The following is a 27,518-nucleotide window of genomic DNA, read 5'->3' as shown; positions in this document are numbered from 1 at the left end:
AGTCCAGTCCTATTGGAAAAAAGCAATAAAGGTATTCAATTGGACTCTCTTAATTTACCATTGAAATTTTAACTGTTACGTTTCTGGCTATCTATACAGAGTGGAACATGGTCGATGGTCCCCTGTTCTTTTGAATAGAAAGTGCGATTTTATGGAAAATTCGATATTTTGGGTAGACACAACCACTGCTTTATCAATCTAAAATATTTTCAAGGCTGTGATGTTGCCGCTTGTATCAAAAAGTACTAAAACTTTTATATATCAAACAGAGCACTCTGTATATTATAAGTTTTTATGGTTTGCCGTAACCTCTTGATTATTTATGTATTAAATTCTTCTTCCTTATCTCAAGTGGTTTTCGAACAATCTATTGATTTACTTATTTATATTTTGTGCAAAACATAGCTCCAATTGAACATTAACCACTTCGGTACTTGAAATCCTATAGAAAGCCGAATTTTCGGGTATGGATTACAAATATTCCGTATATGATTATCATGTAATAAAATATCTTCCTAATCAAACAGAGTTGTTCAAAATCATAGGCTTCAACTAGGCATACTAAAATGATAAAAAATGTGTTTTTTCGAATGGATGACCTGCATATCATAAGATGTATTGAGAGAAAATGAAATGATGATGAAATGATTACCTCCAAAAGGGACAGACCATCAACAGCGATTATTTTATAGCATTATTGGATCGTTTTATGGATGAAATCGTTAAAAAAACGGCCCGATTTGAAGAAAAATAGGTGCTATTTCATCATGACAATGCGCCGTGTCAGAAATCAATGAAAACAATGGCAAAATTGCATGAATTGGGCTTCAAATTACTTCTTCATCCACCGCATTTGCCAGATCTGGCACCCAGTGACTTATTTCTGTTCTCAGACCTCAGAAGAATGCTCGCTGGAAAGAAATTTAGCGCCAATGAAGAAGTAACCGACGAAACTGAGGCATATTTCGAAGCGAAAGACAAATAGTACTACAAAAATGGTATCGAAAATTGGAAGATCGCTATAATCGCTGTATCGCCCTCGAAGGCAACTATGTTGAATAATAAAATCGAATTTTGCCAAAAAAAAATTTTTTTTACTATGGTAGACCGGGGTCTTTCCAATTGACCTGTTAGGTATCAAAAGAAAGCCCCGATTACCAATTCAACGGTGTTACCAAAAGGAAAATTTGTTATGCCGTTTTTTCATTGGAACATTGGAAAAAAATCAACAATTTGTGATTGGAAAAACTGAAATCAGTCCTAACTCCTGCACAAATAATTATTGAGGAAAATCTCTCTATTTTTTTAAATAAATTTAAATTCAAATGTTTATTATAGAAAATAATAACTTGAACTTTATTCTTTAAGCTACTAACTCATATTATGAAGTGTATGTAGAAGAATCACATTATATCTAGAACATTACAGAACGAACTTCATCTCTTATCAAATATTCAACTTGATTCAAGATAACAATTCGATCCAATATATCAACACATGTAATAAAGTAAACCGTGTATCTCCAAAATAAAATGATCGCAACTGAGGTATATTTCTACGAAATATTGTGTTGAAAATGGCCATCTCGACGTAATTTTGTAGGGCTTCTCTTTATACCTACACCACGGTGAAATCCAGTCAACGATCGATGTGTTTATTTCATTGATGTTTCGTGTTGCATGTCATCTATTGGTAAGTTTTTCAAAATATTGTTTAGAGCCAAATATATATTTGGAAATTTTACCATAATTCATAACTTATGTGTTAATTCCCCACAAATTTATGTTATTGAAAATGGTTATAATGCTTGTGTCAGATCAGAATGGAATGTCACCTTATCAAAGTAAGTTGACAACGGGTTTCTTTATCCCAGCCTTGAACTTGTATACAGTGGGATCGACGTAAATAAATATTTTAAAAGAGAATAAACCGAAAAGAATTAATTCTCAATATGTAAGTAGGTTTAGGTAAATATAATGAATGATTATATTGTTTATTGATGCATCCATTTTCTACCAAAAAGAATAATTGGAGTAATATTATCGTATCTGAATAATTTAAGCGTCATTGTAAGAATTTCCTGGTAAGTACTTTATCATTCCTGGTAAGTGAAAGTGAGTACTTTCCTATTCATAAGACTCCTAGGACTCAAGATCTAAACGAATATTTGACAAAAAGATCAAATCAGATTCAATATTTTCCAAAAATATATTTTTTTTTCAATTTTCATTTCAACTTATTTATTCCAATATTATTTCATAATAGAATAGATCCCGTTGAATTGCATGTAATTCATGACCGATTATTGTGAAGTTACTTAGTTACTAGACTTAAATAATAATAAACATTTTGGTTAAACGTATCCACTCAATGCAATTAATTCAAGAATTGAGTTATTCCCTCATGAAAAGAGAAATAAAAACCGTAGGATAACATTTCCTTTTTTTCAGATTTCATTGAAATATCTTCAATTATTTTCTCCATTTATTATCATAACAAGATCTCACATCCCCTGTTTTTTAAACCAGCAATAGGGTGAATATGGAACATTCAATTGTTTAGATCAATTCCACTATGAGTTCTGAATGTTTCTTTGCACTTATCTTTATTACAGTTACCGCGGTATAAAGTGGGCATCAAAATGACGATTCTGCTGATGTTTTCGGCCACCCGGTATTGAATGGCTTTTATCGCTTCAGTTTCGTCCATTTCTTTCACGTATAGAACTGAATAAAACGTTATTTCGATATTCTTTCACAATATGATAAAATTTTATGTCTTCACCGAATGTGGTAAGAGTTTACCAATATACCTATATTATCTTTCGAATAACGAAAATGAGGGATAAAGTAACGAAAAAATCATAATTATCATTAAAACGGTAATAAGTGGCATTCAAAATTAATTTGGAATGTTTTTTTATAATGTTTAATTATATAATTGTTTTTCGTATTTTCTTGAGTTGATGATACCTATGGGGTTTGTTGATATGCCTAAAAATATTCTCTACTCTAGATAGGTATTTATTAGGCCAATTGAAAAGTCCCCGGTCTGATGCACAGATGGCAGTGCTAGTATTAAATCCTTCAAACGATACGTCCCAAATTTTGAAAGGAGTCCGACCATTAGTTTGTAAAATATTGCGTTGTGAGCGTAACTACTTTTGTTATTTGAAAAAAAAATGAAAAAAAAAACAATTTCGTGTGCTGATAAAATATTGCTTTTTAAAGGAAAAACATGAAGTTGGAGCAAAATATTAGCTTGATGAAGAGTTGCCGAGGTTTTCACTAGGAAAATCAACCATTTTTGATTAGTATGCTATGTAAATGAGCACCGAAGACGGTGAACGCAGTGGTCGCCCAAAAGAGGCTGTCACCGACGAAAAATCAAAAAAGTTCACAAAATAATTTTTCTTAATATTTCTACATTAGAAATCTGTGTGCAGAATGGGTGCCGCGCGAGCTCACAATCGATCAAAAGCAACAACGTGTTGATGATTCTGAGCTGTGCTTAAGTGCAATAAACCTCAATTTTTCCGTCTATATGAGACAATGGATGATATATGGCTCCATCATTTCACTCCGGAGTCCAATCGACTTTCAGCTGAGTGGACTGCACACGATGAACCGAATCCAAAGCGAGGAAAAACACAACAGTCAGCTGGCAAGGTTATGGCATCACTATTCTGGGATGCGCAATGTATAATATTCATGCCAGACCATCAACAGCGATTATTATATAGCGTTATTGAATCGTTTAAAGGATGAAATCGTTAAAAAACGGCCCCATTTGAAGAAAAAAGGTGCTGTTTCATCAAGACAATGCTCCGTGACAAAAATCAATGAAAACAATGGCAAAATTGCATGAATTAGGCTTCGAATTGCTTCTTCATCCACCGTATTCGCCAGATCTGACCCCCAGCGACTTTTTTCTCTTCTCAGACCTCAGAAGAATGCTCGTTGAAAAGAAATTAGGCCAATTTGGAAGCGAAAGACAAATCGTACTACAAAAATGGTATCGAAAATTATAAGATCGCTGTATCGCCCTCGAAGGCAATTTTGTTAATAATAAAATCGAATTTTGCCAAAAAAATTTGTTTTACTATGGTAGACTGGAACTTTTCAATTGGCCTGTTACTACTAGGAGTGGCCCGAAGCTTCATGCCTGATAAATATATCGAAATTTTATTTTGTATACATTAATTGTAGTTTTTTCAAGAGAAAATACAAAAACCTAAAAGAATATTGTAAAATGTTCAATATCTTCATTGCTCTTCATCTTAATCTTTGAAGATATACACGGTGAACGACAGTAAATCCAATGAGTTTTCAATAATAGGCAACTTATAAAATGAAAAAAAAATTGAGGTCTTCGCAATTGAACCTGACACCAGCTGGTAATGGCGTAGGGTTCTAGTAACCCTGGGATACGTTAGGATAAGGTAATGCTCCTCAATTCAGGATACGATATTGATTTGTAGTTACGAATATTTCAAAATTTTATTCCTTGGTTTTCTACACTATGAAGTTATGGGTATTCATATCTATAAGAATAAATTAGGTATACATATAGCAACTGCTTTTGATCAAAATTTTATGCGAATATAGTTATAGTTTCCGAGAAAAGTCCTGCACGTGGGACAACTAATGAATTTTTTGATTCGATTTTTGGATTCTGTACATTCAAACTCAAGCTGTGAAAATTTCAGGAGGAGTTAAAAATTTTCTCGAACTATTCCAAATGTTCATCACCTATTGAAAATAAAAATCCAAAGGGACAATATAAGACACTGTGTATAATGTTAATGAGCTTTCCAATCAGTGTTTCTTTCAGATAAGTTTCCAGGGTGGGAGTGCCCCCCGAAGGAAAAATGAGGACCTCTAGAAGTTATGAAGTACGAACAAAAAATTCGCATTTTCAAAATTCAGAGTACCGAATGAGAAATCAATTCTTCAAGTTAATAATTTCCCAAAACGTTCGAATACTTTGTCCCTCTCTTTGAGTTGCCCCAGGGGGATATAGTATTTCTGAAAGAAGCACTGTTTCCAATATAATTTTGTTCTCAATAACCTTCAGTAATATTGAACTTTAAATAAACTCTGTTCTATTTGAAGAAAAAAATCGCTTCATGTTTATATTGAATGGAAAATGGCGGACCCTACAATGCAAACCTTCTGTTGCCACAGAGGAAATGGGACGGATGTATCTCTTACCCTCATGAAGAATCTTGACACCAATGTCTACAACTCAGTCTGCATTATTTCGTCTATGCTTGGAATTCTTGGAGCCTTGTACCAGGTAAATTAAAATAAGTTTCATTAATATGAATGATTGAATCTAATGCTGAAAGTATTCATGGCCGCATCATACGATACAGCGCAGCGTTGTAAAGGTGTGGGTCCATACTGCTGACGCTTTTTTGGTATTGCTCTTGATCAGTTCAGTCGTGATTTCGAAGGAAGAAAATTGTCATATTTTATATTTTTAATACCTATATAAATGAGAAAATCGCATCCAAAGGGATCAAATAAATGCGAAGGACTTAAGGACATGATTCCCCGATGGGGTAGATCATATAATTTTGTGGCGACAAAAAGCAATTAGACATAATGTCTATGTCTAGCTGAAATTATAGTCACAATACTTAATTTAAACGTACCTACATTAGTGTAACAATGGTCTTTCGTGGTAGAGATTTTCCACATTTTCATTTTGAAGTCGGAAAATTTAGGTGTTAAGTTTTCGTTGAACCACCCTGTATATGTTAATATGACATTTCATTCAGTATGCTATTTTTTCCTTTTATTTTTTTTTCCAGATTCTGCCTAGAAAGCAATATGCGAAACACCATAAATGGCTATCATTTTCTGCACAAAGAGGAAGAAGAATTACAGTTCTGCTAGCTGTAGCTGATCTTATGGCGTCTCTAGGTGAGTAGTCAACTTCTCAACAATTATATGATGGAAAAACTACAATAATGAACAAAACACTCATTCATTTTCTATGTGTATCTACTACTAGGGTCCCAAACACTATTTGTCTTTTGAGTAATTTGGAGTATTTGGACCAACTCCTGAATCCTTCTCAGCCAAATTTTGGCTCTGAGAGGATTGCAATGTTTTACCCGGGATCACTGATAGGAAAGTCAGTATGACAACTTAGTGCCAGTAGAAGAGGGAAGAATGCGACAAACGAATACCATAAATAAAGGTCATCATGGAGGACCCGTATCAAGATGTTTCAATCGCCTGAGTGCCTTCGTTGGGGATATACAGGGTGATGTTCATCTTATGACTGAAATTTTACAGTTCGATAACTCATTAACTAATCGACCGAATAATTTCACCTTCTGTAGTTTTGTCACCCTTTCCTATCGCCTTCCTTCAATATTTCTGAATTCGCGTAAATCAGATCCGGACTAGGAAAATTTCAGACTTTTCCTATTTTCGTGAATATTAGATCACCCTGTACGTGAACATTATGATTTTTCTCCGTTTTCGGAACCACAAAGAATCAATTCACTATAAAAATTCTAAATTTCTGCTTGGCACGGTCATACAGGGTGATCAATAAACATTCCCTTATGAGTGAAATTTTTTAAGTTCAATAACTCTTCAACAACTCCACCGAATAATTTCAATTTTTGAAGTTTTGTCGCCCTTTACTTTCGCCTTCCTTCGATATTTCTGAAATCGAATAAATCAGATCCGGACTAACAAAATTTTAGACTTTTTCTATTTTCGTGAATATTGGATCACTCTGTACGTCAATATCATAATTTTTTTTGTTTTCGTAACCACAACTATTTAATTCATAATCAACATTCTGAAACTTAGCTTGCCACCGTCATACAGGGTGACCAATAAACATTCCCCCGTGAAAGAAGTACAACCGATTCAACCGAATAAGATAGCGAAATCTCTGAAACAACTTTATCATATCAACGTGCTCAAGAATGTATTAAAATGGAGGAATATCATTTTGAACAATATCTGCTGAACTGAAAATATTTTATTTTTGATTCATTGTTTTCAAGATCAAATATTTTCAATTTATTTGCTGTTTTTGTTCTATTCTTTATCCATTTTGTTGATTAAAAGTTTTCTCAAATAATTTGAGGAAAATTCAGGTGAGACATTCGTGAAGGGTGAAACAACTTCAATTTTCAAAATAATTCTACCGATAAATTCAAAATATCTTGAACTATGAAATTTCTTTCATGAAGAAATGATTATTGATCACCCTGAATGATGCCGCCAAGCAGAGATTTGAAATTTTTATTATGAATTAATTCTTTGTGGTAACGAAAACGAAAAATAATCATGATATCAACCTACAGGGTATTCAATATTCAAGAAAATAGAAAAGGTCTTAAATTTTGCTAGTCCGGATCTGATTTACTTGATTTCTGAAATATTGAAGGAAGGTGATAGTAAAGGGCGACAAAACTTGAAAAATTAAAATTATTCGGTGGATTTCTTGAAGAGTTATTGAACTAAAAAATTTTCACTCATAAGGGAATGTTTATTGATCACGCTGTATGACCGTGCCATTTTACCGAGAGATGCGCAGCCTACGATTCCATCTCTCGGCCAATCAAAGAGTCATTACATTAGTATAGTCTTTCTCCAATTCTGTGGTTATTCCGTTCATTCTTCCACATCTTGTAGAACAAAATCGTGCGAGAATATATCAGAAACGCACAGTTTTCATGGTTATATTTTATTATTCTATGTTGGCACTCCGAACTTTCCGTTACGGCTTTATCTGTCAATTCATCAAATTGCCTTAAAGAAATCAGTTCTGCCAACCAACATTTTTCAATGCAAAAATCACTAAATTATATTTATGGAAATATTTCATTAATTTCAATGAAAATGCAATGAATTAGAGAAAATAATGTATAATACTCGTACAGAAGGCTCATTCTACCACTCGTTCATTCCAAAACTCGCCACTTCGTGGCTCGTTTTTGAATTTTGAACTCGTGGAAGAATATCAATGCCTTCTGCACTTGTATTATAAATAACTATTCCGAAACCACTTGGCCAGTACGGAAATATATCAGATATTCAAATTTTGCCAAGTTTCAATAAATTTTCATGTGTTTGAAGTTTATGGTTGTACTAGTTTTGAATTCTTCCCGGTTTAAACATCAAAGGAATAGATTTATTAACATTTTCAAACATTGCTTAAGTGAGCTTGGTTGAACTATAATCAAATCCTTATTGCTTTCACAAATATTTCAATGTTTTCAGGTGTATTTGTGAGATCAATGGTGTGGTTGAAATTCAACAATATATTACCAGTTGAAGACGACGACTCCAGTGTTATTTTCTGCACACTCTCATCAGTAGGATTGGAAAAAAAAGGAATCGTGCAAGATATACTGAAAAAGTTTGATTTCAGGCTTTGGTTCAATACTTTTACACGGCTACCTGGATTTGGACATTTTGTTATGCCCTAGACATGCAGTTCGTTCTGAAGGATAAAGAAATCGACTTCAAATATTACCACATGGTGGCATGGCTTACGCCGTGTTTTACAACTTCGATGGGACTGTCGGTTTTGTATATTCCAGATGCGAAGTGAGCAAAATTTTTTACGTACATCTTAAAAAATAAATCCTCAGAACAGACATAGAAAAATAAATAGCTAATATAGTGTAATGAACATAGACAGAAAAAATATTGCTCTGAACCTCGGCGGTCATAAACATAAACATCATAACTCATTTTCAGTGAGCGAATGTTGTCTGCAAAATGTACTAATCGAACAAGGATGTAGGAATGAGGGGTACTGGCTGTAATTAACTCCCAAGATATCCAAAATATAAAATTGCAGAATTCTCGCAAAGACGAAGAACTGAAAATTTTACATAAAATGAACCAATTATCATTTTACTTTCCTTTGAAATTCACATGACAGTAAAAAATCGGACCCTTTTACGATTTATGAGTTTATTATCGTTTTCGAAATGAGTACTTTAATTGCACGTCTATGTCCGAGGTTTAATATTTTCCTTTATCTATCCGCTTTGTCGACGTCGCCCCTTATTTGCCATCTGTTATTTTTGCATTCGTCATCGATTTACACTTACTACGTTGATTTCGGTTTTTTGCATCATTTTCGTTATCAAAAAACTGAACTGAGTAATTCGTATAGAAAAATTGTCTGGGCTGTGTTGAACAATTTATAGTGTTTCATTCAAATTGCAATTCATTTGTGAAGACATTAGTTTTGAATTGACTATAACTACACGGTACAAATGAAATGACAGGTTTCTCGGATCATTTTAAGATTTTAGACCCATAACATGAGTCTAAAAACGCTTTGTTTTGGAGATACCTACAAGTGTAATACTCAGGAGAATCCAAATTACTATAAAGATCCAGCTAGTAAACTGTGATGAATAAATTAATTATAAGTTTTGGTACTTATTTACCCACTCTGTAACGAAGATTAATAAAGATTCGATAAACTCATATAAGTATCACTAAAAAAGTACGACTACAAGGAACACCCTGTATCTTGAAAACAAAGAGTGGGACTTTTTATTCTTAAAATTATCCAAGGAATCTCTCATTTTCCTTCGTAACTCCAATTCACGAACACCCAGTATAAGGTTAGAATAATAGAATTGGTAATAAAAAAAATTATTTCGAGTAATTTGGTTCAAACTCCGTTACCCAACTCTTTTTTCCTACATTAGGTACAGATTTGATTAAAAGTTGTTGTCAAAAAAATTTTTTTCGTTAATAAAATGATTAGATAAAAATTGTCAAGGCTACAAACAAATGACCTCAAAAATAATTTCTCGGAGACAAATATTGAAAAAACTGTTGTTTTCATTTGATAGTAATTCAAAATCCCCAACAATGAAAATATTGTGTTTCAGTTGCCATATTTCTAAATCCATGTTAACTGTTATAACAAGAATATTACCAAATTACATAGTCACATATATACCAATTGCTATCATTATGATCTACACACCATTCTTGTACAACCAATCTACGAGAGATATGGAGAGGATTATCACAAGTCTTACTGGCCAATTCACCGCAAAAGAAAGGAAGATAATAGAAGGTGTCAAAATGAAATTTTTCCTCATAAATTTGGTTTTTTATGTTTGTTGGATTCCTAATTTCATAAATGGTATATTGCTGTGGTTATTGTGGTTCGATGTGCCAATGACCTTCATCAGTATCATTTGGTACATCATGGTAAGTTACACAATTGCTGGATAACAAAAAATGTAGTTCTTTCGTAATTCCAGGCTTTCCTGAATCCGTTGCAAGCTTTCTTCAACTGTATGGTTTATAGAAGATGGAATAAAGGATCTGAAAAAATTATAACGCCCTGGAGTAGAAGCGGAAGTGTTCAGCGAAATAAGTTAGAATTTTCCTCGAATACTGAAGAAAATCTGGATGAGAAAAATGAAGTACTACCTTTGTTAAAAAATGTACCAACGACGAGCATTAATCAATTTGTTTGATTTAGAATGCACTTTACTCATAGTGAATTCGAGTACACTAACGTCGAATAAGTACAACAAAATATATTTTTTTATTGTGTTGAGAAATATTTGTGATATATTCCGGTAGTCGTGCCATTTTATATAATTTATATTATAATCGATCATTTTATAATAAACTTGTGAAAGAAATACTAGCGAATTTTATATCATACATTAGGTACCTATACATTATAATATTTGTTGTTACTACTATGTATTAACTAGGTAGATACGTATCCATAATTACAACAAAAAAGCTACCAATGGGTGTCGTACAGTGCTTCCTTCTTTGTCCCAACCTGAGAAACTCTACTAAATTTCATCAAAATCGGACCACTTGAACGCAAGTTACCTATTACCATAGTTGAAGAATCTCTTTTTTCTTGATGAGATTTGACTAGAAAGATTTTCACTCCTAACATGTATGCTCCTAGTATGCTCGAATTAGTTGTTCTGTTATCCAAACCAAATCTCTCCCTTCAATAAGGCCAGACCCTTTAGGTTAATCAATTTTTTTATTCACACCCTGTATACCAAGGTCTGAAGGGTAGTCTAATCTTTTCTGCGTTATTCTGTGTCATCTGTCATGGCATGTTTGTCATAGAATCTAAACTAAATCACATGATGCCGCTTAGCCGCTAATTCAAATTAATTTTAGGTTATATTTATCGTTGTGAGTCAAGTACATTCTGATTGATTTTGCAAATAGAATAAGCATTTTAAACAATACTTATTACCTATTTATGACTTGAAAATGACTGAATATCCTTTAAGCTATAGGGAAGTTATTCCTGAACAAACAGGATCAGAAATATGGCGAGAAATCACTTTAAACACAGGGGGAACTCAAAGTATTTTACAAGATATAAAGTTGGTTGACAAAGCTAATGGATTTTGTTATAAGGACTCTTCAAAGCACTTCACAAGAAATCGATTCATTTACTGGCGTGTTAGTAATGATACGGTAGAATTTGTTGAACATAGTTTAGACATCAACCTATCCAACAATCGTGTTAGGTACAAATTCGTTGATACCCCAGTGTTGGATGGAATTTCTATCCATGAAACAGGAGATTGTGTGATAATTTTAGTGCCAACAGTTTGTAGTATTCATCAGTTAAGGTTTCCACATCCAAGACGATTACACAAATCAGATGAACTGCTTGGAATTCATTCTGATGTGTCAGCTCCTTCGATTTTTGCAGATGCCAATGAAGCAGATGCTAGAAGACCATCATCCTACTTCATATTCACCCCACCAAGCTCAGTAAATTCTCAATTACCCTATTTAGCATCTTCAACATATTCCCCATATTTAGAAGAAAGCATTTTTGTTCTTGCTTATCCATCTGGCGAAACTATTGTCATTCACCAAACTAAAGACTTACAAAACTACATATCAGAGCTCAAAAATGAATCTATAGTACCTCGTTTTCTATCAGGATTGGCCGAAAAATTCAGGTAAATTTTTAGAAACACTAGTATTGTAGAAATTTCAGTAATAAAATTTTAGGCAAAGGACTAATGATGGTGATAAAGTAGTTAGTCTAGTCCTTCATTCTGTTGGAGTAGAAACTTATGCAATTACTCTTACTAGAGATGGCCATTTGAAATTTTGGTCATGTTCAAAAGTTCAATGCATTTCAGTTATAAATATTTTATCGGAAACAGGAGATTATTCTACAAACTCTCAACAAGGAAGTGAGTATTAATTTTTTTATATTTTTTCAGAAGTTCATATTTGGAAATATTTTGTAGCCCAGAATCATGTGCTGAGGAAAGCTGTAGACAGTGTTGATAAGAACTGTTTATTAGCCATATTTTTGTCAAATCAAAATCAATTTCATATAATAAAACCATTGTTTTTCGATGACCAGATAAGGGTTAACAGGATCCATAGTCTGTATGCACCAGAAGTGAGTACAAGGAGACTTCTATCAATTCGAAATTCTCATTGGTTTCTTTATTATTATGTTTTTGTTCTCATTATTAAGTTCATTTTACTATACAAATTTATATCTCATTTTGTAGAATGATTTGATAGACATGAGTTTAACAATGTCTCGAATATGGTCAGTTTGGCGTAGTGAAGAAGGTGATTGTAAAGTATACAGCACATGTTTACAACAAGGAGAAAATGATGTAAGAGATTGGACTCCTATAATATTAGAAGAACTACCTGAAAATCAACCTCCAATGCTAGATAGTGAATCAGACCCTAGTCAAGTATATTTACAATACATTTTTCATCCAGGTAGATTTCCACTTCATGTTATTAATAAGGCATTAAACGTAAGTAATCTTTTTATGTGTTAAAAGAGTTGTTTTAGTAGTTTTTGTTTTGTTCTCAGACCTACAAAAGATCCACAATAATGTCGGATATCAATCTCTCTCCAGCGATGTTGAAGGAAAAAATCACTTTCGCTGTTCACAATGAAATACAAAAAGAATTGAAAGAAACAGAAGTAGGGTATGAAGAATTTTTGCAATCTGCTTGTTGGTGAGTTCATTTTAAAATTGTCTAATAAGAACCAGTTTCTAGAATTTTTTCTTTCAGGTGTTGGGAAAGATTTTACTCATGTTGTGAACAGTATCATGCTGCCAGTTTGAAACCACTGGGTATTCTTCTTCTTCCTGGCGTTTCTGGTGCTGTTTTTCTGAAAAAATCTGCATTTTCGTTCTTCCGTCCACTAGACACCCTTGAATATATGCTCCTTTGCAGTGATTCTATGTCAGAATACCAATTTTTGCAACAAGATGGTATTTCAGAAGGTGAGATTTCTACATTTATCAAACTAGAATAATTATAAATCCTCTTCAAGAACAAAATTGACAGAACCATTTTTTTAAACCAAATGGACCTCTGTTTCCTCTTCAATGTGACACCGTGTATATTTAATCATGTCCAGTTTTTTAAATGAAAATTATATATTTCTCATTTTCAGACGTCAATCTTATACCCGATATGATGACTATTTTGGAAGTTATAGTTTACCTCAACTCTCAAATGAGCGAAGTGTTTGGTTATACCTTTGAGAAAGAACTCCACAACTTAAGATTTCCAGATGTGGTTATGGAAGAACTATTGGACAACATACAATCAGAAATCGATAATGAGTTCACTAGTCATGTATCTCATATGCTTAGTAAATGTAAGGATCTCCACCAGGCGATGCACAAACTTTTAGAATTAGTAAGAGATGCACATAAGGTCCCAGAAGGAGATGATCAAAAATGCAACAACAGCCTTGCTTATTTGTTCACTTCACAACTCGGTGTTTCTATGGTGAATCAGAGTCTTCGTCAACAAGCACAAACAAGATTTAACATTTGCCGAAACCTCCTATTGATTAGTAATATTCTTTTGAAGAAACAGGATTTGCGCTGGGAGGTCCTTGAATCCATAAGATCAGTTTGTTCACCTGACATAGTAGTCTTAACTCAAGCAAGCTACGTGATGTACTGGTTGAGCAGCCTTCCTGCGTTACCTGTTTTATCACAGTGAGTAAATTAATACAATAGTCTTCTGCCACAATTCATATTTCTCAAAAAAAATCATCAAATTTTTACTAAAAAAAAAAGTTAACTCTCGCAAAAATACTCTCCTCACAAAATTGTACATTCCTTTTGATATTTTGTATCTGATTTTCAAACTGTGTCCATTTACAAACTTAACTGAGATATGTACACGGCGGACAAAAAAAATTGATTTTGACCAAGAATTTTTTAAAGTGACTCGAATGAAACCAAGGTTGGTTCAGAATTCGAAAATTACAGTTATTTGTACAAAACGATACTCTCCTTTAACAAGCGCATAAAAGAAGCCTTTTCAAATATTTTCAGTGAATCCATTACAAAAAGACTGGCCCCATTGAAACTGAATCCTGTTTTCAACATACGAAATCACAATAATCATGTGGTTTCTGTTTTGTCTTTATTTATTGGCTCTTCTGGAGGTCAAGAAGCCCATAAAAGGTTTTGGCAGCTGAAAGATCATGATGGAATTCAACATTGGCATTATTCTCTTTTGCCATACTTGAGCCAACTTTTTCATACAATATGGCCTGTGAGTAAGTCTTCATTGCTAGCAGAATGGTTGCTTAGCAGTGGGCAGCATGTGTGGCTTCAAGAGTATGTTAGGTTGTTGAGAAGGTGGTGTGAATGGAACAATTGCACAAGTGAGTATTTAGTTTCTCTTTTTCGATATAAAATTACCGTAAACTTGCAAAACATAAATCTTATAAAATACTGAAGGCTTTCACCACCGGATTGTTCAATAGAATTGGAAAATAATGGGCTTTGCAGCCATGGTCTAGTCGATTTTTAACCTGACGAGATGTGGTATTTATACACACTATTGCGATAAGTATCTTCAGTGGTCTCTAGGTCATAGATTGTTATCCGACGCTGGATTTCTCTGATATGAATAACAGTTCTTTCCAGGTGCGGTATTTATAGTTTTTCCACCAAAGGGGCGGAGCTATGGGGTTTATCCCCTCCACTTCTGAGGTCTGTTGCTGACAACCAGGCAGTATTCATTATTGGGATATCTTCTCTTTTGTTGATGTTATTCGAATGTTTGTATATTTCACAGCTTCTATGAGATGTTATGCACGTTCGGCTGAACATCACAGAACTCCAGCTTCAAGTTACAATCTGTGACATAGAAACACTATAAATGCTTACCGAAGTAGTAAGTGAAACGTAAGTTCAAAAACCGACTAGACCACAATGAAAAAGCCCGAAAATTTTCCAATTCTTAAATATCTTTAACTTTGAATTATTGTTTCTAGGAAATTTTCTACTTGCTTGTTCTTATTTACTGACAAGTGAAAATTATAAAGCAAGGGAGTTATTTGAATTAGCTTCCAAAGGTATATTCACAGATTCTTTTCTGGTAAGCAGAATCTTACGAAATAGTAGTGATGGTGGTTCGATAAAAGCTTTGGTGACTTATTATTTGAAGGTTTGTCAAAACTTCTTGATATATTGTTTCAAAAATAAACTTACGTATATTATTCAAGGTTATTCAACTCTTTGAACTTAACAATGCCGATGATTATGCTATTCACATTGCCAATACAGCCCTCACTATAGTAGGTCCAGAGGATCATCTGGCTGTAAGTTCCCTTAATTTTCACTAAACCTGGTTGTTTCAAACATGTTCTAATGTTTCAGGCTACTTTGTATTCAATAAAATTCAAACATCATCTTAAATTGAAACATTATTCATTAGCTTACGATGCTTTGAATTCAAACCCAGATGAAGAACGAAAGAGAGATAACCTAAGGGACTTGGTAAAATGTCTCCTTGATAGTAGGGAACTGAATACTTTAATGAATTTCAACTATGGAGATTTGGAAGAATTATTCCATGAAATTTTGCTATCTAGAGCGAGAGCTATTGATGTTGTTGAAAATATATTTTATGACTTCTTATATTCTTATCATGTGAAAAGAGGGCCTCCATATTTCTTCAGAGGTAATTTATCTTGTTATTTCTTTCATTCTTTTTCATGGTATGTTTTTAGCTGGCTCAATAATGTATGAGCAGGCATTTAGGTTGAGTTATAATAATTGTATTGAGGCTCTAGAAAAGCAGGTCAAATGTTACTTAGCCTCTTTAAATATACTGCGTTTGTGTAATAAAGAGAAAACATTGGTATCAAGACCCAAGGATACCACGGAAGATGAACTTTCTCTTTTACCTTCTCAATTGAGGTCAACTTTGGTAAGACCTTCAGATAAAAAATATAAACTCTCACTAAACCCATATCTTTCAGGATCAAAGTAGAATATCATCAAAAAGTCAGATGGAGTTAGTTAGTTTAGATGACATCAAAAGGGAATATGATTTTGCCTGTGCCAAATTGAAGCTAGCTAAATATTGCCCCCAGGTGTATGATAATTTTGCAGGTAGTACATTACAACACTTAAAAATGTTTGCGTATTAACGTCTTCATTTTATAGTTACCAATCCCAGTGAGCTTTTGGTTGCTCTCGTTTCTTGTGGACTGTATCAAGTTGGATTGAATCTTTGCAAGAGCCTTGACCTGCCTTATGACTTGGTATTTGATCACCTCACTGGTCAGTGTATAGTTCTTACTGAAGATGAAAACACTGATATCCATCATTGGAATTGGATTATAAAGAATGACACACAAGGTATGGAAGAATTCATTCATAATTCAATGAATAAAATTCAAAGTTTTTGGGACTTGGAACCTGATTTGTGAATCTCGTAAAAATCATCTTCAGCTGATAGGAATTCATTCTTGTTTAGTAATCACATCCATAGCTCAAAATTTAAAAATTACATACATTTGGCCAAAATCCTCACTCCAATCACAGGAACAAGCGTTCAATTATAAAAACCCCTGTGAACTTTTTTTTAACTGAGATCTGGGTCTTATAAATATGATGTTCATTGTTTGAGGGATTACCTGTAATAGATTATTCATATATAAAAAATAATTTTCCACAGACCTATTGATCAACAACAACAATCCAGCTGATGTGGCTTGGTTGTTCCTTCAACAGTTGCTAGAAGAATATGAGGAACCTGGACTAACAGTTTTACATAAAGTTGTGTGCAAGAAAATTATCCAAATGGGTGCTTTTATTCCCCATTGGCTTTATTCGTCTTACAAGGTATATCACCATTCCATTATTTCAAATCCAAATAAAATGTGGAAAGCACTGACAAGAAGTCAGGAGCTTTTGAGTGCTCATCATTCTTGAGTCAATTGCAACCTTTGGAGACCGGCCACATATATACCTATATACAGTTATGTAGTATGGAAGAGCGCAAATGGCGCATGAATGACGAAGGCTCTAAAGCACCTGACTAACGTCAGTATGTTCCACATTCTTTCGATTTTCTGCCTGAATTTTCTATGGTTCTGACGCCGATTTTAACACGAAATTTTGCACAAAGCTTGGAATATGTATACACCAATGATCTAATAATAAGTTAATATCGTATAGACTATAGAGAGAGAGAGGAATCGACTTGTACAGAAATGTTTACACCTCGTGACCAGAAGCCCAACGAACCGATATTTGATTGGTTGAACATGTTGCACCAATCGAAATCGAAAATTATCATTGTGATCAGGTGATTTGGATTCCCTTATCATTGGCTGAAATTCAAACATCTTTATCCTCTACCTCATGGTAATGTCACATGAGGCTCAATCTTTCTCTCTCTAATGTCAGAGTCAATGCAAGGCACATATATGAATTATTGATCATTGATATACATACAACATTCAACCTGGTCAGATCTGTTGTCACGGAAATATTGAGTATTTCTTTTTCAATATTCTCCTTGAATTTCTAGGGTTTTAATATGATCAGCTTGCACAGAGCTTAAAATTGTTATTTTATATCAACACCTAAAATTTCAACTCTTTGGTTCCGTTATCACTAAAATATTTAATTTTTTTCAATTTTTTATGGTTCTGCTAACTCGATTTTGCACAAGGCCTTGAAATTGTCATCCTAGATGCAAATATTGATCCTGATCGAATATGCAGTTTTGAAATTAACTGTAAAACAAAATTTTGAAAGGCCATGTTTACGGAACCCCTTGTTTCTAGATCCTTCTGTTCAAAAGTTATCTTGTATACGAACTCCAGAGTAATAAACATAGATAGAGGGAGCATATGTCATTTTCAGTAAGCAAATTTTTAAGATGTCTAAAATTCAGGTGTATGAACTGATTAGCTTTTGTTTTGCCAATTTTGAGAATATTAGATAAGCTTCGTTATGTCAACTGTAGGTAGCGCTATCAACAAATTAAGATTCTTGTTATTTATTATTTACGAGGTTTGTGCCATTATGTACCTATATGTATATCTTTCATTATAGTTATGATCTATAGAAGCAATTCTTGTAATTGAAATACCAATAAACTCTCTCTATTACAAATATTTGAATTCATTCCAGTAAACGTTTCGTGTTTTGTTTCACGACTTTGCACGATCATACTCGATTACACATCGCTTTTGATTGGTCAGTATCGGGTTTTAATTAATGTATCCAATCAAAATCAACGGAAAAAGATCGAAATGACAAGTATGACATTGCGGCGCCGCCACGAACTAAAGCTAATATTTTCAATTTGGTCGAATGTCATTGCATTCAAAATTTGACGAGTGCATTTCACCATGTTTTTAGACATCTTACAAATTTTCTCCCCAACATAAACTATCAAATTTGACATGAAGCGCGCGGAAATGAAAACATATCAGTGATACAATATTTCACTCAATTCGCGAGTTTCTCCACAAAGAACGCACTTCTTATGTCCCATAGTGAATCAACGTTTCATATTAACTCGAAATATATTGAAATAAATACCTAAATATGTCAGTAATTCAGAAAACAAACATCAAGCGCGCCAAACGACGTGAAACAACCGATGACACTAGGAGAGCTTGGATTTCAGCAGGTAGATACAGAAAAAAATAAATATTCTACTCATTATTAATTCCACAATTAGAAAAAATATTGGATTCCATATATTCAAATTTGCATATTCAATCAAAAATCACTCAAATAAATATATTTCATTCAATATAATATACATTCATAACGATATAGTAAAATTATGGATTCGAAAATATATCACAATCCGACAACGTAATCTAACCATGTTGGGGACATGCAAAAATTGCGTATACTCCCTCTATCTATGTTAATTACTCTATGATACGGACGGACAGAATCTAATTTAAGGACGGAGTCGAACCTTATTTTTCGAAACCGTACGCTGCTCAAACTTCAAAAATTACAGGCATTGTTCCGCTCAAAAAGAGTGTATATATTTTGATGAGGAATATTCTAGTTTGATTGTTTGAATATTAACAGATCCGCAATGCAGCAGAGCTTTTGAGACTCTTACATGCTACTGGAAGACTAGAAGAAGCGATAGATGTTGCTAGTAAATATATGCTGGCAATAATGGGACATGGGAAAGAGTATTATGGTCTGAAAGCCTCGATGAGTCCAACTGGTGAAGTGATGTATTGCCCGGTTGGAGCCATCAACAACCTCATTCTTGAATTAGAATTACAGATCGAAAACAATAATGAAGACTTCACAAAGGTAATATTTATGAGCGCATTTTCTGTTAGAATTCTAACATTTATATATTTTTCAGGATTATGAATTACTCAAAGAACTATTCAGTAAATACTTGGAAACGTCGATAAGAATTTCAAATGAATTGTGTAGATATAGAGTGGCTGTTATAAATAAAATTTGAAATAATTTTTTTTAAATTAAACAATATGTAATCTTATTCTTCCTTGAATAAATTGATTTTTTTTATAAACCCAAATTTTAATTAAGGCCTCAATTAGTTACTCAACAATTTTGTTCAAAGGGTACCCTTATATTTGGAATTATGAATTAACAGGATTTGTGATTGATCCTTTTTTCACGGATCACCGAAATTTCATTTAGTTTTTACTGAATTTGCTAAATTTACGATCTTACAAACTACATAACAAAATTCGTGTTTTGTGAAATAAAAGATAAAGCCCTATAAACATAACAATGACAATAAAGCAAATATTTGGTCTTAGAGTAATGACCTAGATAGAGTTGCGTTTTCCATTTCTTTTATGAAGCTGAAATCTATATCTTGTTTCCATTCACCACGAAATGTTATCATAACAACCATTTATTTTCAACAGTTTTGAATATTTTCGGTCACCAGATTCACTCATAGTTTCCTAGCAAAATATCGTTAATTGCTTTTAAATGCGTACGCATCATAACAAATCTACTTCTCCTCGCCTTCCCTTGCCAAAAATTAAAAACAACAAGTACAGACTATAGTTAGTTCCACAACAAACGAGACTATTATAGAGGGCAGGGCATGTATTTTAGTGCTCCGAGATTTTGGTACAAAACTTGTAGGTTATGTCATAGTATAAGGATTCCTTATACTATGGTTACGTATAGCATCTTGAAGTACTTCACGAAATAAAAACACAACTAGGCGAAGTAATTAAACAAAAATAGTTTATATTTGAATTGAAAGACGCATTGAATAATGTGGTATATTTATTTATTCTATAAAACGTTTAAATACAATAAATAATCATATATTACATAATTACATTAACCTAGTGACTAGAAAACATAACTTATATAATTCATGGTAACCCTTTCACCTTAGATTCCTGTCCGTTTGTTTATTTAAGAATTTTCTAATTCAAAATCACTCATGTTACCATGAATCAGAGATCATTTAGAAATGAATTAACAATTTTCAAGGAAAATACAACACAAACTGTCACTTAATTTTGATATGAGCATTCATATTTTCCTCATTTGACCTGATGACTTTTTAAAAACTGCACAATTCCAATTATATGCATTCTACCAAAGTGACATTTTATGTTGAGACATTATGCAAACAATTCAATATTATAGTAACACTTAGATGTATATATCACTAAGTGTTTCATATAAAAAGCTAGGTCTACATTATTGTTTCACTTTTAGCTATATGTATTATATTATATCCGATATTTCAACTATAATTCTAAAGAATCTTATGAAAGTAATAAAATTGGGTTAAGCGAATAAAAATGTGTACATGAAGGAAAAACATGTTACAAATCATTTGAAAATATTTTCTATCCTTAATAATGAAAGAAGCAGTTAGACAAAAAAATTCAAGAAATATATATCCCACTCATTATCACAACCTTTCATCTATATTATTGAAGTATAATAATGTTATTAGTTTAATAAAGTCACAGTTAACATTTATAGAATTTTTAGGAGTACTTATATAGATATTGAGGATATTAATGCTTGCCTTCAATTCAAACTATGTATAGCAAAATTAAGACTATAGATCATGACTACAATGCTTTAATAATGTCTTGACTTTTCAATGATGGGGTAACGATACAAAAGACATTCATTATTGAACATGAATAATCCTTGACGTTGTAATGATATGAGATTTTAGTTTTCTTAAAGACATAATACTAGTGTTAAATTGCTCCCATTTGAATACTAAACTATTGATATGATCGATGAAAATTATTCTAAGCAAAAATTATCCAATCTGACAGAATATGATAAATAGTTTCAAATAATTGGTCTAGACTCAAAAATTGAAAGCAAGCATTTATCAATATATAAATATAGATTTATCTTCGAGCATTAGGACACAAATTATCAAATAGAAAACTCTATTGCACTGTCAGATCTAAACATATGGGATACAGTGAGGATATAATTCGTAATTATGGTAACACTTCTGTTATGATATAGGTTTAAAACTATAAGAATAAATTTCACTGTGATTATGGACACAACCAAAACGCAAGGAACTATTTTTTTTCCAAACAACCTCGTATATTCATTTGGTTAAACATGAATAATTTTTCATGACGTCTCGAATAAAATAAAAAGATTCGGACTACGATGCAAAAAAAAAAATATTTATTGAAGAACCCATGGAATGGTCTTTAAATATTTTTGACAACCAACATGAGTTTTTTGGAAACTTTTCTCACTCAATATAGAATCTTGTTACGGCATTATATAAATCTCTGAGATATTCCGAACTATAATAATATTTCAAATATCCATTCCTCAAACATACTACAATCTAAATGCAAGAATGAAGGACAGCACAGCACACATTTTGGAAAGGTAAAGGGTCAATATAGAAAGAAGCTTTGGTCGTGTGAGCTTATTTCATTTTCTGCAAAACTTCCACGAATATAATGTATATCAAATTCATTATAAATATTATAAATGGTATATACAAATATTTCGGTAAATAGTACGCGACCAAAACATATTTTTCGCTAGCATCTAACTTCTATTAATAAAATACCCTTCTGATTTATTGTATGTTAGACTTTTCGTATAATCAGTCCGTAGGGGAAACTATTGGTAAATCATGTGTATTCAATATTATGTCATGATAATTTAAGCTGTTATCGGAAAGTGGAAATAATTCTCTTTTTATCTACTGTTATTATAACACTTTTGGCAACACTTATTTTACTAACAAACTTTTTTAAGATGCTGCAAACAAAATAGGCACTCTTGTCTGTTCTGAAATAAAAGAATAATTGACCAAGTCACAACAGCAACTACCAATAGTTTCACAAGAACTCAAAAACTTTTTATGAACTTTGGTGGTATACATTAGGATTTCTATAGATCCTAGAGTATATCACGTCTGTACCTTTAAGATCTTGTTTACAGGGTAATCTATTATGCATAGCGAAATGTGCGTTTTGTGCTGTTGTGCCGTTGTACATCTTAACTGTGACCCCGTTATGGTGGGTAGGTATTGTGCTGTGTTGTCTTGGGTATATGTTGCAACTATTTCCTAAGCCCATATGATTGCTTTGGATACTAGAATGCTGAGGAGGAAGAGGCATTGTAGAACAATTGGGGTAAACATTAGGAACAGGTTGCGTCGGGTAGTGTGGCAACGTTGCTGAAGTTGATTGTATCTTACTGAGATCGGTCTTCTCGGTGAAAGAGACCATCCGCATATTTGTTGCCCTTCCGAAGGTTTCCAGAGAAGTCTGGGACGTTTCTGGCACAGTGGGTCTATATGATTTCCTTCTGATGATAACTGTGTCCTCCCCTTCTTCAAGAATGACATTCGGAATGGCCTCTTTGTCTAAAGCGCTAACAGTGGGCATACCCGGAGGTGAAGTTGCGTTGAACGCACCAGAGGTCGGCGGTTGTACGTTTCTTTGCAATGAGAAACTCTTCCATTGAACTTCTTCTCGCGGTGGAGGTTGCATAAGATCAACAACACTCGTTGCCCTTCGGGTTTGCTTGTGGTCGCGACTGTCGTTTGAATGAATGCCGCTAGAGGACTCACTATGGTTGCTTTCTGGAGGTTCCGGTGGAGAGCTTGAGCTTTCCGTACTTATAGAGTTCGATCTTGAGTTGGCTTCCTCATGGGGCATTCCGGAGTCCGCTCTTCTTAGGCAGCGAGGCGTTTGAGAGGAATTAGACTGTAAATCGATGAGGAAATTGTAAATACTTTGGTCAGAATGGATATAGAGTTAATTCTCCTTACCTGTAGAGTATTGTTTATTGCAGAATTGGATGGCTCGGATGTATTTGGCAGTGGTTCTGGCGTTAAAAGAGGGCTGGGGTCTTCATATGTTAAAGGCGGATTCAGATCTTGATTGGTACTTGCGTAAGTTATGTTCTCATCGTGGACACAGGCCAAAAGCTAGAAGAAATTAATATTGATCATATCGATTCGCGAAGAGCAACAAAATGAGCGCTGTGAGTTGTTACTTACTTTTCCTTCCTCGCTTACTGTGTCATTTTCGTTATTATTCGTTCGATTTTTAGGAGGAAGGGGTAATTCTCTTAGGGTGGCATAATCCCCGTCGTCTTCGTCCATTCCTGGTATTCGCCTCGATTTTGACCCATTAATTTTACTCCTGAAAATAATTCGCCGGTATTGGTCTTACTTATTCAGATATAATAAACAAAAAAATTGACAATACAACACATACACATATAAGTATTTATTGAAGCTCTCTATTCTACATTTCTTCATAACTGTACCGGGAATTGATAATTTATGAAGCTAGTCATTTACTTTGTTGTTTACTTTGTTCACATTTTTCCCTTTTTTCAGTTCATTTGAAGTGTGTTAGGATATTCCCGGTACTGTTATGATATAGAAGTAGATTTAATTTCATGTATTCTATATCGAACTATTAACATTCACTGTGGCATGCGCATAAGCAAATAAAAATTTGCGTTAATGATATATGGGTATGCCAAGAAGCTAGAAAGAGTCATGTTCATTTCAAGCTGTTCAATCGTAATGATGCAAAAAAGAGGTGTTAGAATTTGGACAAACTAAGTGCTCACAACCACAACAGCTATTAGTAAATTACGCGTTACCGATTGTTAGACGTACTAGCAGTCTCGTTAAAGGTGACCTTGTTCTTCTCTTTCTTCGTGAAACAGCAAAGCTGTTTTGATTGATCTGGCGATGGCTGTTGATTGGATAGGGCTGGCCTCGGCCAGTAGATCTGTTCCTCGTCTTCTTCGAAATTCGGAGCTGCGTCATGATGTATTGCTCTTCTGACAGTTGTGGACTTCTTAACAATGTTCATGATAGCTTTCTGAGGTGATATATCGACGACGCCATAAGTTCTTCCGTTGGCTACCACCAAGAGAGGTTGGTCTGGTGCATCTCTAGGGTTTCTGGAGAGATCGACGTCTGTTATTAGTCTTAGCGACCTGGCCTGTTTAACGCTAGCTCTGCCAACCTGAAACGAAGAGGGTGTTGTTGAGACCACAAAATTTAATTATACAATATTAGAATAACCATAATTTTCGAATAAGGAAATAAAATTGTGATCCTGTTGTTTTTTTATTTGAAGTGTTGTCGTTGTAGCTCGTTAAGCCTTTCGGGAACTGTGACCATGTAGATCTTTTGTTCTCTGCCCTACTCATTTATGGAAACCCAAGGAGGTCGTCAATGGCGTTGATAAAGCAGACAACATTCTTAGGGGCCTTGGCTGTTTTTTTTTTCGGGTTTCCAGGACCGGCTTTCCCATATGAATGGTTCTTAGGCCAGCCAGCTCTGGACATTTGCATACCATGTGTTCAGCTGTTTCTGCTTCTGATCCACAGAGCCTGCAAATCTGATCTGATGTCTTTCCCACAAGGTACAAATGATGTTTGTATCGACATTGCAGTCCCACCATCACCCGAAGCTCAGCTCGTGACAGCTTCAAGAGCTTTCTGGTGTAGGTAGATGAAATCGTCACGAATTTCTTGGCATTAATAGTCCAGGAGTGTTTGTCCAGTGGGTTATTCTGTTATTCAACTCCCATTGCTGGACCGCTGCCTTATATTAGTCTTTTGCTAGCCCACAGAAAAGCAGGTGTTAACATTGATGCACTTTTTGTAAGTTCATCGGCCATCCTGTTGTAAACATAAGAGTGTTGTTTTGCTAGAAAGTTTCCCTTTGAGATTTTCAAGATCCCCATTCAATCCAAATATAAATAATAAGAGGCATGCAAAATTTAATTCTCTATTCGAATTTGATTCAAACTGGAATGTTTGATGAACTCTGCATGACGAAGTAGTTCATCTGCCTCGCGAAAGATTTGTGTACTTCAGTACCCAATTTCCGTAGATAATTAAAAGTAAAACTTACCACAACCCTCAATTTGAATATCCATCTCTGTTTTATGGTTAGGAACAGCCAAATTACCACCCATAAAAACAGATGCAAGATTCCTCCTATTATACAGGCCAAAGTTATGTCGTCTAAACTGCCCTTGTACACGAACGTGTAATCGTGCAATAGTGGCGCATAGCATATACCCACGGAAATGAGAACACATAGGGCGGCACAGTGGGTGAAATAGCTCCATTTGTGGATGCTATCCCTCTTCAGGGTGATTATCTTGCGCTGGCACTCTCGGTTAAGGAATTCGTTGAATCTGAAAAAGCATAAAATATATTTTACCACTTGTAGAACATCCATATGCAGATTGCGCACATAAAAGTGTCCAAAGGAGGGGAGAGGGAGTTTTGTGGCGCTCGACATCTTGTGATTGAAAATTCATGTGTATACAACCCCATTCTTATGCGGGGTGACAAACCTTAATATTCGACCTCTAGTTATTTTTGAGTTGATCCAAACAATATCATTGAAGGCAATAGGAAATTGTCTTGTCTGTATATTATCCCTTCAATAGTGAAAGTTTACTTCTAACTTGGATTGCTTGAGTGAAGTGAAGAAATGAATACCATGTAACTTAATAAGACCTGGGCAAGGGCACAGATGGCACCGCCAGTGCCTTTACCTTTTATCTCGTTAGTACCAAGCTTCAAAAGATGCGTGTTAGCAAAGCAATGCTTATTCAGACTTTTCTCCGTAGGCAAAGGAAGGAAGGAAGTTCATTTCTCTATTCTTTTCTCCATCGACCACATAGGTTACAAAATGGTAGGCTGACCATGATCAAATTGAATGAATTGCAGATTATTCCAGTGATTACTTGCTTTTTGCAGACCTCGAAAGAATGCTCCAGGGAAAGAAATTTGACTTGAATGAACGCAAAGACGAATCTTTCTACAAAAAAGTATTGAAAGAGCAGCGTTGCAGCTAGTACATCTTGAAGGTGACTAAGTTGACGAAGAAAGTAGAATTTTCAACAAGAGTTATGTTTTTACTGCTTATTGAGTGAAGTAATAATATGAAATATCATTATTTGAGACCGAATTTGACTCAGCTTTGAATATTTTCTGTTAATTGATTATGACTTCAATACTATACCTACGATTACGAAAAACTTGGATAAGGTTAGGTTAAGTAATTTGGGTTGAGGTTAGGCTATATTCAAGATCAAATAATTATAATTAAGTTTGAATTGGTGAAACCGTTAAAGCTCGATCGTCATAAGAATATTTCAAGAAGAGTAACTCACCTTGTATGACCGTAGAAGTACAGAATCAAACTAGAGGCCACAACTAGAAGCGTAGAAAGTAGGTAGAGTCCTAAGGTAACCTCTGCGTTCAAGAGAAACGGGGTTGACCTGTTGGACATAAAACTATACCCAGTATGTTTCAACAAAGGTAATGATTTCCAAATACCCGCAACTTGAACCTGAAATTTGAATAATTTAGTGTTATTTTTGTCTTGGATTTGTCGAAGATAACTCACTTTGTAAAGAATTGTCATTCCACAGTAGGACAAAAGAATGTGAACACTGTTGATGAGCAATTGTATCGAAAACATTATCCCTAGGCACTTGTTAGTCGACCAAAATATTGCTGAGTATCGAATGGAATACACCATCAGAGCAATGGCAAGATTTATGTATTCCAAGCTGAGCGTATGTCCCATATCAGGATCTGCAAAGAGAAATTATTGTTGATCAAAGATAAATATCCGTTAAAATTACCTTAAAATGAAGTGTGAAGATCAAAAATCGAGAAAATCGGTCTA

At 34.0% G+C, this 27,518-nt stretch overlaps 3 protein-coding genes across 4 annotated transcripts in view; 2 read left to right on the top strand and 1 right to left on the bottom strand.

The window, feature by feature from the left end:
- The first annotated feature begins 1,415 nt into the window (after nucleotides 1-1,415).
- On the top strand, nucleotides 1,416-10,669 carry LOC123681017 (G-protein coupled receptor 143-like). The gene is made up of 7 exons (XM_045619180.1): nucleotides 1,416-1,692; nucleotides 5,115-5,298; nucleotides 5,819-5,930; nucleotides 8,259-8,353; nucleotides 8,410-8,588; nucleotides 9,899-10,226; nucleotides 10,280-10,669. Exons 2-7 carry the CDS (start codon nucleotides 5,149-5,151, stop codon nucleotides 10,496-10,498), a joined length of 1,083 nt encoding a protein of 360 aa, XP_045475136.1. The 5' UTR covers nucleotides 1,416-1,692; nucleotides 5,115-5,148; the 3' UTR covers nucleotides 10,499-10,669.
- Nucleotides 10,670-11,128: 459 nt separating this feature from the next.
- LOC123681016 (nuclear pore complex protein Nup160 homolog) lies at nucleotides 11,129-19,859 on the top strand. Its single transcript, XM_045619178.1, has 17 exons — nucleotides 11,129-11,980; nucleotides 12,033-12,220; nucleotides 12,278-12,435; nucleotides 12,551-12,811; nucleotides 12,871-13,019; nucleotides 13,077-13,291; nucleotides 13,465-14,020; nucleotides 14,363-14,697; nucleotides 15,313-15,485; nucleotides 15,544-15,639; nucleotides 15,698-16,001; nucleotides 16,051-16,250; nucleotides 16,303-16,435; nucleotides 16,490-16,684; nucleotides 17,004-17,170; nucleotides 19,394-19,630; nucleotides 19,686-19,859. Exons 1-17 carry the CDS (start codon nucleotides 11,274-11,276, stop codon nucleotides 19,788-19,790), a joined length of 4,179 nt encoding a protein of 1,392 aa, XP_045475134.1. The 5' UTR covers nucleotides 11,129-11,273; the 3' UTR covers nucleotides 19,791-19,859.
- Nucleotides 19,860-20,578: 719 nt separating this feature from the next.
- Nucleotides 20,579-27,518, bottom strand: part of LOC123681014 (protein tincar) — a 78,792-nt gene continuing 71,852 nt past the window's right edge. For both annotated transcript variants that reach the window (XM_045619176.1, XM_045619175.1), the window contains exons 6-12: nucleotides 27,234-27,424; nucleotides 26,998-27,176; nucleotides 25,722-26,010; nucleotides 24,455-24,825; nucleotides 23,838-23,982; nucleotides 23,607-23,765; nucleotides 20,579-23,541 (exon numbers count right to left, since the gene is read on the bottom strand). In XM_045619176.1, the coding sequence (XP_045475132.1) occupies nucleotides 22,690-23,541; nucleotides 23,607-23,765; nucleotides 23,838-23,982; nucleotides 24,455-24,825; nucleotides 25,722-26,010; nucleotides 26,998-27,176; nucleotides 27,234-27,424 (2,186 nt within the window). In that variant the 3' untranslated portion in view covers nucleotides 20,579-22,689. The remainder of the gene's footprint in view (nucleotides 23,542-23,606; nucleotides 23,766-23,837; nucleotides 23,983-24,454; nucleotides 24,826-25,721; nucleotides 26,011-26,997; nucleotides 27,177-27,233; nucleotides 27,425-27,518) is intronic.

This window comes from Harmonia axyridis, chromosome 5 (assembly GCF_914767665.1).
Source record: "Harmonia axyridis chromosome 5, icHarAxyr1.1, whole genome shotgun sequence".
NCBI classification, from domain to species: Eukaryota; Metazoa; Arthropoda; class Insecta; order Coleoptera; family Coccinellidae; genus Harmonia; species Harmonia axyridis.
The sequence above is the reverse complement of the archived record's forward strand: the minus strand, read 5'-3'. Positions and strand labels throughout refer to the sequence as shown.

What these genes read in the sequence shown, in the direction of transcription:
- LOC123681016 (XM_045619178.1), top strand. Translation starts at nt 11,274, where the DNA reads ATGACTGAATATCCTTTAAGCTATAGGGAAGTTATTCCTGAACAAACA. An exon ending in CTCAATTGAGGTCAACTTTG is followed by an intron (nt 16,251 to 16,302) that starts GTAAGACCTTCA and finishes CATATCTTTCAG; the next exon opens with GATCAAAGTAGAATATCATC. An exon ending in ATAATGAAGACTTCACAAAG is followed by an intron (nt 19,631 to 19,685) that starts GTAATATTTATG and finishes TATATTTTTCAG; the next exon opens with GATTATGAATTACTCAAAGA.
- LOC123681017 (XM_045619180.1), top strand. Translation starts at nt 5,149, where the DNA reads ATGGCGGACCCTACAATGCAAACCTTCTGTTGCCACAGAGGAAATGGG. An exon ending in TTCTTGGAGCCTTGTACCAG is followed by an intron (nt 5,299 to 5,818) that starts GTAAATTAAAAT and finishes TTTTTTTTCCAG; the next exon opens with ATTCTGCCTAGAAAGCAATA. An exon ending in GTATCATTTGGTACATCATG is followed by an intron (nt 10,227 to 10,279) that starts GTAAGTTACACA and finishes TCGTAATTCCAG; the next exon opens with GCTTTCCTGAATCCGTTGCA.